The 11,698-nt window shown below is 45.3% G+C and overlaps 1 protein-coding gene across 2 annotated transcripts; it reads right to left on the bottom strand.

The window, feature by feature from the left end:
- Positions 1–877: 877 nt before the first annotated feature.
- On the bottom strand, positions 878–10,020 carry dyrk4 (dual-specificity tyrosine-(Y)-phosphorylation regulated kinase 4). 2 transcript variants are annotated; one of them, XM_029154480.3, is made up of 14 exons: positions 9,533–10,018; positions 7,210–7,293; positions 5,823–5,975; positions 5,532–5,682; positions 5,266–5,429; positions 4,754–4,890; positions 3,977–4,117; positions 3,201–3,339; positions 2,919–3,000; positions 2,607–2,779; positions 2,421–2,481; positions 2,201–2,330; positions 1,962–2,119; positions 878–1,815 (listed from the first exon to the last, which is right to left on the bottom strand). In XM_029154480.3, the coding sequence occupies exons 1-14, from the start codon at positions 9,554–9,556 to the stop codon at positions 1,547–1,549; spliced, it is 1,866 nt and encodes a 621-aa protein (XP_029010313.1). In that variant the 5' UTR covers positions 9,557–10,018; the 3' UTR covers positions 878–1,546. The 2 variants fall into 2 exon arrangements, with proteins under 2 accessions (XP_029010313.1, XP_055365816.1); XM_055509841.1 differs by lacking the exon at positions 7,210–7,293 and having other exon boundaries at positions 9,533–10,020.
- Between the last annotated feature and the right edge of the window lie 1,678 nt (positions 10,021–11,698).

Raw genomic sequence — 11,698 nt, forward strand, 5'->3', positions numbered from 1 at the left:
TATCTGATCACTGGCAGGGCGTAGCTGTTTATACATATATATAGTAAAGTGTGTATATATATAGTCATAATATTGCAATATTACATTGCAATCAAATATTAAAGAAATAATTTCAGAATAGTGTAAACATTTTTATTTCAGAAAATTCTTTATTTCAGGTTGACTCATGGGCACATATCTATGAAATAACAATCAAATCACATCAAAACAACTTAATCTAATTAAGACAATTTTGAGCTACAAACAGTTCTCTTGGGATCTCTGGTTACATTAGTCAATACACAATAAGGGGCATAAGTCAACTTTTACTCAAGCTGGATATTTGTTGGCGACTACAGACATAAATCAACTGAAAAAAATTAAATAATGAAATTGTTTAATCATGTTAGATGAGGCCTGATTTTGGTAAATTTAATGAAGCCCTGCAGGTTAGTCTGAACTTGTCTGTTTTAAAAATCTAATCTACACGAAACAGTAAAGTGCAACATTTCTAATACTGCAAGGCACAAACTATCAATATCAGGATTGTCTTTTTGTTTCTAATATAAAAAATATCAATAGTATAGACATAGAAAATGTTTTCTTACAGTAACAACACAACAAGTAAAACCTTGTCTAAACCCTGAACGAATATCTGAAATATGTTATACACATACATAAATTATATATATATATATATATATATATATATATATATATATATATATATATATATATATATATATAAAATTTTGTTAAACAAATATGAAACATAGGATCAAACATATTCAATAAATAACTAAAATGATCAGTATGTGACTACTGTACATTCTACAGTTAAAAAGTAAATAACATCTCTGTAATAAAAAACATTTTTGGCTCAGCCTTTATTGCACACAAATCTTCTGTTGCCATCATGAAAGCACATCTAGGCTAAAATGTCTAAAAGAAAATGAAATAAAAAGACTTCATGCACTTTGTGTAGTTAAGTTTCCATAATTGTTAACAAGGAAACTCTGACCTGTAAAAATAGCTTTCAGCGCATGGCAAAGAGCGATTTAAATGAATGATAGCGACAGCAGTCATTTAGCTTTTCACCCCTTTATCTAAAATAAACAAGTGCATTTTTGTGTGACAGATAGCGAGAATGTCTTAACAGTGACACTCACCTGCCTGCAACTGCATCTTATCTCCTTTATAAAACATACAACTGGTTGACCTCAGTGGCAAAAACACTGAGTAACAGCATGGACTAATACACTGTGACCTTATAAATAAATAAAAGATGAGCCCCCCATATTCATGCTGATTATTACATCCCAGACACATAATAACATTTGTTTCAGAGCGTGTGAACCTGCCACTGGAAAACATCCATCAGCCAATTACAATTCAGGAACTCAGGTCATAACATGTTTGCAGCACATAGCATCATGAAGGACATCACGCTCTGACTGCACCAAACAAATACATTTTTTTGTTGGCTTTCTATGAGCGTCTTCATAAACATTTCAATCACTGGCCAGTGGACACGGACCTGAACATTTAAATGCACACACATCATTTGTTACATGATTGGGGGGAAACACTGAGGAGTTTCCTGGCTATCCTTCCTTTCTGTGCCCACTTCCTCCTGAGGCTGGATGATGATGTGGACAGGCCTTTCGCCACCTTCTTCTCGCTGCTGGGTTTCCGTGGAGAATTTACCCCCACTTTCACTCACGTCCTCCTCAGCCGAGGCTCCGATGGGCCGCAGACGCTCGGCCATCTTTGATCCAATTTCTGAGCTGTCTCTCTTTAGCTTGTCATTAGTGTTGCAGTCTGAGCTAACTCTCTCTGTTGTATCATGGAAAAAATTATTATTATTATTATTATTATTATTATTATTATTATTATTATTATTATTATTATTATTATTATTATTATTATTATTATTATTATAAGCATGATGTGTATGTGTGATATATAGACTGTACTCTTACCAGGCTTGCTGTTACTTTGCTTGTCTGTGCTGATTGAACTCTCTGAGGTCCTCTTCACCGTGGGCCTGGCTCTTTGCCGAACTTTGTTGAAATTTCCTTCAAGAATCCACTCGTGCTGTAACCCCTCATCCGGAGTCATGCGCTTGGCAGGATCCCATCTGAAAAGCAGAGAAACATAATAAGAACGTGTGCAAGTTCAGCTTGCATATAGCGCAAACTGCAAAGGTACAGTAACATACGTGAGGCAGCGTTTGACGAAGTCCAAGAACAGAGCGTCGTTGGTCTTCAGAGCAGCTGACAGCTCCTTGGAGTTGGCTCTCCTCTTTTTCCCTTTGCTGTTAGTCATGTTCCTCGGGTTCCCTTTGGAATCTGAACACCGCAATTCGGTTTATTTTCTTTGTCACACTTTAATCTGTGATTATTTAAAATAGCGTCACATAGTTGGAGGATATGTCTCACCAAAGAACAACCTTCTCCTCGATGCTGACTGGACAAAGTCATTGGGAGGCATTCCCAGAACCTGTAACCGAAAGTAACAAGACACCTTAAAAAGCTGTGTGAAACCTGACACATAAATGCAACACGTTTAGACACATTGGACACATATTACATTATATTATATAATAATTATTATCCACGTCATACCTCTAATATGCAAGCTATCTGCTCCACCTCACTTTCTCCTGGGAAGAGAGGGTAGCCTGTGTAAAGCTCAGCTAAGATGCAACCAAGACTCCACATGTCAATGGCCATGCTGTAAGGGTGACCCAGGATGACCTCCGGGGAGCGGTAGAAGCGGCTCTGGATGTAGGTGTACACTAAAGGAGGCGGTAGGACAGAGCGCAGGAGAAGAAAAGGCAATGAGATGTAGTTCAGGAGAGGTAAGATGACTTCTTCAGTGCAGACGGCGTAAAAAATCTCATTATAGATTCTCTCAAATGAGCTACACGCGCTTACCTCTTTGTTGTTCGTAACAGCTTGAGCCGAAGTCCACCACCTTGATGTTTCCTGGTCCTTTCTGAGACAGAAGGATGTTCTCCTGTTCAGAAACAGACTGTTGTAGTCCTGGTGCAACATCCCAGCGCTCCACTAGATGGAGCAAGATTAGCACTCTATTTATGAAACTATGACACGTCAGGTTTTGTTAACTTCAGCATAGTCTGAATCATCCTTAATAATTAGCATTGTAAACACAGATTATCCTAAACACAGTCCTACAGATATGACAGAGGTCAGTACCGGCTTAAGGTCACAGTGGATTATTTTCTCTCTGTGCAGCATCTGCAGGCACCTGAGAAGAGCATGGGTGAAGCGACGGATGAGAGCCAGGCTGAAGCCTTGGAAGTTGTTCTTTTTGATGAGCTCATACAAGTTCACCCTGTTGATTGAACCAAAATGCAATGCATGGTTAGTTCATATGGCTGTGAAAACATCAAATGTTGTTTAAATGAATCCGTTGCCAAAAATGTATCTATTTATGATTCCTATATACTTCTATAATTAAGACAGATAGTTCAACAGGGACTTAAAAAGAGGGTTGCTAGAGTAACAGTCAGCCATAATAGAACTTCCACTGACCCTCAAGTGTGACTGTACTGTACGACAAACAGACACAGGCAGAGACATGTGGTGGATCCTCATATTTCTTGCGACTTGTGATAAGCATAAACGTCTTTAGGCCGTGTAACACTAGCCTTCACACGGCGAAGCAAGGAGGAGTAAGAGATAGGGCCCTAATCAAGGCCTTAAATAAAGGATTCTGTGACAGTAATGTTAGACAAGGTGACAGTCCAAGACGTCCTCTAAAGGTCATTCAGCCGCTGACATACAAAACTATGGCTAGATATCAGTGACGAACCACAATCAAACCCACATAGCTCAGCATAAACAGGTAATCATTAAGTGGCAACCGGCTGCCAGGGTGGAGAGCCTGCGATGAGACACCGATCTGAAGCCATGGCTGCTTTGTCGAAGGGATCAGTCATTCCAAGCACGATGTACATGAAGGTACTAACCCAAGCAGCTCGAAAGAGATGCAGAGGTGATTCCTGAAGTAGAAGTACTCCTTCATGTGGATGACGTTATGGAGGTTGTCTTTATCTTTCCTCTTTATCACATCCAGGATCTTCAGCTCGACTAGAGCCTGATGATGAAACCTGTGGGGAGCATTTTAAAAGTTCACATCCAGAGTTAGAAGCTGTAACGTTACCGGTTAATTCGTTTAGACTTTCCAGGTACCGTCGTACCAGGACACATAAACGAAGGTATTTATGTTTGGATATGTCTATCCCAGAATATGTTCATCCCCTGCAGACGCCGGAGCAGGAGGGAATCAGATCTAAGATAACTATCTGACACAGTGAGCGGTTCTGTGGTGGTTTGCACCCATTTTGTTGCCTGCATTATTGAAGCGGCAGTAAGATCTGAGTGGTGGCCACATCCAACCCAGAGGACCCGGTCAGCCGCCGCCACCGCGATCCGCGGGCGAGGAGGGACAGGTAAGATAATACGGCGAGGTGCCGACTTCTACCGCGCTAAATCAGGAGCGCAACCATTTGGCAGAGTCCTAAAACGTAAGCCGATCGTGACACGGGCATGTGGGAAAAAACCTCACAACGGGGTGTCAGATCTCAGGTTAATGTCAAAAGTTTAAACCGCTTGAATGTGAAAAATAACTGATGACTTACATACAGTAACGCTGCACTCAACATAGCAACACAGCTAGTTATTTATAGCCCTCTTAACTCGCACTGGTCCACATGAAATGATATAAACAATACACTGGCGCTCACCTTTTCTTATTGCGTATCATCTTAATGGCCACGAGCTCATTGTTTTTGTGGTCCAGACATTTTAGGACCTGCCCAAAGGAGCCTTTTCCAATCACTTCAAGCACTTCAAACCGGTAGGCAATATGGTCATGTAGCACCTGCAAGAGCAAGAAGAGGATTACTTCCACCCTTACAGCCGCTGTCAGTGACCACGTGTGTTATTCTACTCTGTGTCCATATAATGGGAGTCACTCAGGCTGAAACATATTATCTAAGACCCAAATGCCTGTCAGTTAGGTCTATTGTAGAAGGGCCCAGTGACCTGGGTGCATTTTATTGTCCACAGTATAATACAGCTGCTGGATTATTGTTAAATGAAGACGTCTGTTCATCTTACATTAAAAGCCTGCGCATGTCTAGAAACAGGAGGCTCCATATTAAGTGTGTGCCATCACAGCTTTATTAGAATTTCTGTCAGCTCTGTTGAGTTTATAGCGACAAACAGGCGCCTGAGTCATAATCGAGGCCGTTACCCTGATGTAGCTTCCGTGCTCGTCGTCGTAGCCTGAGTTTTGCGGCGCCTCCTGGGAAGCCTCGATCTTCTGAGAACCAAGACCCAGGAACCAGATCTCGGCGTAGTCCATGATCTCCTCCTGCTCAAACTCTGTCAGCCGCTCCTGGAAGTTTTTCAGCGCATCTGCAACGGGGAGCGGGAGGAGGCGGGTCACACGGGTCACGCCAATAATCGCGCTGTCACTTTGTTTTATGCATCACTGCGTTCTCAGGCTTCGTTACACACCTATGGGGCACATTGGTAACCTTTGACCCTCATAGGCTTTTTCTTTCTCCAGCTTGTTGCTGAAAATCTTGCTGTTGCGAGAGACTGACACTTTATCCATCGTTCCACCGAAGCGCATGTTGAACTGCTGGGTGGGCTTCAGCCTCTCGTCCTGAGCAACAAGAAAAATATATAAATACACTGTGACCTTCATGATGTTAACTTTAATTAGGGTGTTTTTTCCCTGCAACTTTGCTTTTACTTAATTTTAAATCCCAGAATTTTAAACTTCCTCATCTGCTGATAGCTCACCTGGTGTGCCTGAAAGTTGTTTTGTCCCCCTTTGTTGGCAATTTGGGGCAGGATGTTGTCCGACTGCTGATGCTGGTTTTTGGCATTGCTGACCACTACCTGGACCACTGGCGGCTCGAGCTGAGGCAACGTCCCTACGCCAGAGCTGAACTTCTGTAAGTCAGAGGGGTTGGTTTCAATTAACAAATAAATACACAGTGGGATCATCTCTAAAATAAAAAAAATAAACTGAGTGATGATTGCATCTTGTCTTTTGGGTAAATCAACAGAGATATCGAACAATGTCCACTGCTGGAGGGATCAGGACAAGACAGGAACAAACAGCTGACAAGGTGTAAACATACAACAGAAGCAGCTGGTGTAGAGTCTAAATGTGTTGTTCTTTGTAAGCTGTGGAAAAAAGCTTGTCACAGCCTCTTTTATTCTTCCACGAGCACGTCTGTGTCTGGCTGCACCTCTCCGTGTTTGGGCCGTGTTCTCATCTACATCCCTTTGACGAGCATTTCTTCTGCATCGTCTCGAGTGACCGGGACCCCCTGGAGGTAACGGCTGGAGTTACCGGTCAGGCTGATACGACGTGAAACGGGGACAAAGCCCTGCGAGGCCCCGGTCCTGACAGAGTCTGTCTGAGCCGGCTCAGGCGGAGGAGGTGAGGCCTGCTTTTCTCTGGCTCCGAGAGCCTCGATACAGCCTTTTAGGGGCTCAGCTCTGGCAACCGGGCACAACTTTAGACATCTGAGAAATTAGATTGTCTACATGAGAGCGACTGTGTCAACAGGGGCATTATGGTATGCATTCAAACCACTGGACTGAGCCTCAGTTTCAAGGAGAACTTCAAAACAGAGCAACACGCAGCCATAACCAGAATTACTGTACTGTATCACATGAATTATTAACAGCCTTCCAGGAAAATAAGGGTCCTCATCTATACAGTAGGTGGTTCCGGTATTTCATCTCACATGTTGGGAGCTGCTGCAGGATCTGCCAACATGGTTATGACGCATAGAGATAAGGCTAAATATAGTTGCAAGCACCTGCCACAACAGGCAGAGGAAGTAAACACAGCTACGTGCCCGTACAGAACCGGGGGGCACGCTGTTAAAATAGGAGCCCCTTGATTGGTTGGAAAGAAGCGACATGTGTGCAGAAAGATGCGTACAGTCACTTGAGCAAAGGCTGAAGACGACCCCGGACATTCTTTGTTCCTGAAGTTTGCAGTTCGGCTAAAGGGGAATGAATAGAATGCTTCCTGCCGTGCATGACCACACGCATACAGTATGAAGATGAGATAGACGAAATGACGATGATATGATGCTATAAGACAAAAGTGGGACTGTTTATAAACCAGATGGTGGGTGAGGGTCTGCCGCCCGGGTGATGCACTGACCTGCGAGCAGGGTCTGTTTGTACCAATGCGGTTCCCCTCTGCCGGGAGTCTGTGGGGGTGAGGGAAGGCCTCCGGTCGTGACGTCTGCGGGAGGAACGAAAGCCATTCATAAAACATGCCGGATTTACGTAAGGTTGCGCGCAACAACGCTAATTCCAAGCATCGTTGTGCGAAAGGTTCCCGTTGCGCTGACTAGTGGAGAGTCTCTTTGCAAACACGGAGCCCGAGGCTGCAGCCAGACGTGTGAAAATATGGCACTGTGATCTAAAAATAGATCATTTCTACAAAAACCCAGCAACAATGATCCTATCGCGGTTCGGCCGCGTGTGTGTGCTGGTGCGAGGGGGCCCATGTGCACATCCATGTGTGTGCGTCTGGTGGACGCACACGTGCCTCTGAGCCTGCACAAGCCGGAGCTCCACTCTCCTGAATACGAACAAAATAAATGATGTGGAAAAATTAGCAGGGTGAAAAAACAGCAGCGTGCACGTTTGGCCTTATTTCCCCGGCTTCTCCGACACCGAGCCAGAGCAGCTTACACCCACCATATGGGTAAAATAAAGCTTATAGGCCCATTTAGGGATACGTGCTAAACTCACTCTGCCAGCCTGGCAGGAGGAGGAGGAGGAGGGGGGGGGGGTGATGTCCACAGGTGCTGCATCAACGACAGCTTTCCACTTATAATCTTAAGCTGTGGTGCTGATTGGGAAGCATAAACAACATCAGGTCAGAGCCACTGCAGGGACGGATGAACTGACCCATGCACAGCAGGACGAGACGCCGGACCGGCTCCTCTTTTCCGGGGCCGTCCCGCACGAACGACTCAGCGTCAACGCTCAGGTTTGACGGTCAACACGTTGCAATCATTTACTGGAAGAATGAATCCCCCCTGTGACTGAACGAGGGTGCGGCACAGTTGTGTGGTCACGTTACAGCCTCAGGAGCGCAGTGAGTGACAGCAGGAGTCATGTAGGTCACTGTGGCAGGTTGGCTTCCAGAGCATCACCTGTAAAGGCCTGCTGTAAGCCTGGCTAATGAGACAGTGGAAACCCGCTGACATCATAACGCGGGTCCAGGTGCCAAATTAAAATAGTCAACACGACTGTATGAACGTCAGCATCTATATTAATGGTTAGCTGAAGCCAAGGAACAGAAATGAGTGTGTGAATCAACACATTTATTCAAATTTGACTGCTAATGAAAACAAAAACTGACAGAAAATGTTTAACTCATCTGTGCTAAATATAGGTTTGCACAGAATATGAATTGCATAATATTCCAACGGTCTCTTTCCTGTGCATTGATGAATGGCATCTGTTCACATATATACATACACTCAGTAATCAATCAATAAACAGAATAAATGAACAGAATGAACTCGAGCCACCAAGCTGCCAAAGTGTGAATCAGTTCATGCCAGTTGTGGAGGCGGCTTTGGTTCCTAATGTCCTCCAGGGTCAGTTGGTCAACAGTAATAAAACCAGGAATAACTTATGATAAACATCAACACGCTGAAAACTGTACTCGCTCACACTATCTGCTGTAAGACGTGCAACCCTTGATTCGCTTCTTAGCGTCACGACCTGTCGTTTCCACCGCTGGCATCGAACACGACCACAGGGACGGAAGCACCAGGACTCAAAAGTAGACGGGGTCCGCGAACGCAGCCTTTTTTTTAATTTTATTATTATTATTATTGATATTATTGAAAAAACAACAAAAAGAGAAAGGTAAAATTGGTCCTAGACCCCAAAACAGCAGGGGTTAAATTTGTATCAGCGTCCATGTAGGGTGAGAAAATACACCAGAACACATATAGCACAACAAACGCTGAAATAAGTGGGTTAAACATCGACTGAAATAGAAATGGATCAGATTTTTCACCATAACTTGGCATGCGGTCAGGAGAAAAGGGGGTGGACTACAAAATAAGCATTCGAGTGGGTTAATGTGGAGGAGAAGATAAAGTGACTCCACACTGTTATGGCATATATGAATGAGAATAAAAAAAAGAAAAAAAAAAACGTTGACTTTTACTTTGGCTTCTCCTTGAAAGAAGACACCTGTGGAGAGTTTCTCTCAAAGAGGAATGAGCCTGTTTTACGTTCTGCATGTAGGCAAAGTCACCTCACATTCGACAGAAAACCTGCGTAAACCTGAATGTTTTGTCACGATGGTGATGATGAAGAGGGGCAACGTTCTAATTAATAATGAAAAAAACCCAAACCAGCTAATTTAACAACTGTTTGATTAATATGGCGCCAATTAACCGAGAAGAACAACATACAGTAGATATATTGTATGTACAATAAACGTGCCTCACCTTATTATTTATTTCTGGAAACATGTTGTGTTGTGAGTGTCGGTCTTTGCAGCTTCTTCACAATCCAAACACAGAGCGCAGATTATAAAATCCCAGAAAGTCTCATATCTCACTATTGCGTTCCAGGCTCAAAACCGCAGGCTCTGCTCCGAGGCGAACGCTCGATCAAGACTGACGCGTGACGCTCGCGGTGACTGATCAGACCCGGACACCCAAACTTGCCATAGTCCCGCTTTTACGCGCGCCGCGTAAATGCGCTGTCGTCAGAGCGGAGATTAGCGCGCGAGGCAAGCTGTCGAGGGTCCCTGCGCCTTGACGCGCTGCGCTAAGACACTAAACGCGCCACCTGTTCACGTTTCTGCTGCCGACAGCACCGGGGATCCCGATATAGATTTTTTTTTATCCGTTCGCCGTCGTCCACCTACAGCCTCTGCAGCGCCGACGCTGAGCGGAGAGGGCTTCACGCCGACGCGCGCGCGCGCACGCACGCACTCCGCGGCCACGCGGCCGGAGCGCACTTGATTTACAGCCGCCGTTATTTAAACTGCTCGCCCTCGCTCCGTGTGGTCTCACAGTCATTCTGGGGTTGAGTTGCAGTTGAGTGAAACGCTTCTGACGGCGTGGCTTGATTCAAGCGGAGCGCGTTCAAACGCTCTATTCAGCAAAGCGAACTACTGTAGATGCGGGAATGATGTCAACATTTCCATATAAGCTGCGAAATTACATGAGATACATGTAATACGGGGTAGATACATACGGGGAAACACAAGAGCTTGTGTTGAACGTCTGAGGATGTCACGTGCTTTTTACAGCCTGGCCACTGGACAAAGCAAGTCAAGGTGCAGGTTTGTTTAATAGAAACCAAAGGGAGCAACAGACACTAACACTGTGTCATGATGCAACACGCAGCGGGGGAACATTCGCTTCCCACTGGCTAATCCCCACTTAAGGCATAAACACAAACAAGAGATGAATATGATTAGATGGCAGCTGTTACGCAACGGGAGCCATCACTTCTGTATTCAACCTCATCGCGCACATCCAGCCAAGCATCCTCTTATTTAATCCGTTGAATGTTGAGTGAATAAAGCAAAAACCTTAGGTGGATTAATTAGCACTGCTGGAGCTAGACTGGGTGAAGCGCGTTCAATTAGAGGGACTTTGAAGGGAGCTGAGACTGAGCCAAGCAGACGTGGCCCCTGCTGGCGGAGAGGCCCTCAATGGGTAAACAGGAACACGGAGCTCTACTACAGGGGGCTCATTGGAAAAGACCTCAGGAGGAGGAGTTCAACATTCGCTCTCATCTGACACAGCATAATGTTCACACAATGCGACGGCGTTCTAACCGTCATGTCTGAAGCGCGAGGTGAGTGGGATGCTCCCGCCTGCACGCTTCATGGTGAATGACCACAGACGTGTATGAAGAGCCTAGCCTGTCCTTAAACACGTGGCCGTAGTCTGGTACTGCACCAAGTCAACTCCTGTAAACAGTGCCACAGTTCCCCACAGAGAATCATTCTGCTGGGCTCCGTTTGTCACCTGGGCAACAACACATTGTTTAGAGCAAGCAGATACGCTAAACCTCACCACAGTAACCAGATAGAAATGGAGCAAACCGTCGCATCCTATGTATATACGCTATAGTAAAGGAGACAGCCAGGCCCGGAGCAGGAAATATTGGGGTTGTGGGTAAATAAAGGGCAGATACCTCAGGCTGGACCCTCCTGTTCCGGCCCCAGCAGCATCCGTGGAAGAGGTTCAAACCACAGCAGGAAGGTGAGGTCCCCTCTTCCCACATAGCAAACCTCCCCCATGCTGCCACAACCATTCCCCGAAGCCCACCTCAGCCTCCGCACACCATCTCCAGCCAAAGGCGAGCTAGTTGTCCTGCTGTTTCCTGCTGCTCACTCAACTGCTCCTTGACTCCATTTGAATGAAGGCTCTCCTTGAACTCAGCCAAACCTGGGACACAGAAAGTCCTGAGATGCTGAATCACTTCTGGCTGCACAGCCTCCCCGTCGCCCTTCTCCCCTGGAATCAATTATTCATATCAAGTTCTGTTCAGGTCGTGTGAGACCTCGCCGCCTCTGCGTTTTCTTCCCCGTCGGCTTCCTTCAAATTCCGTTTCTCCGCTCCAGGATGCAGAGAGAGCAGGGAGGCGGGCTG

The sequence above is a fragment of the Betta splendens genome, chromosome 6, assembly GCF_900634795.4.
Source record: "Betta splendens chromosome 6, fBetSpl5.4, whole genome shotgun sequence".
NCBI classification, from domain to species: Eukaryota; Metazoa; Chordata; class Actinopteri; order Anabantiformes; family Osphronemidae; genus Betta; species Betta splendens.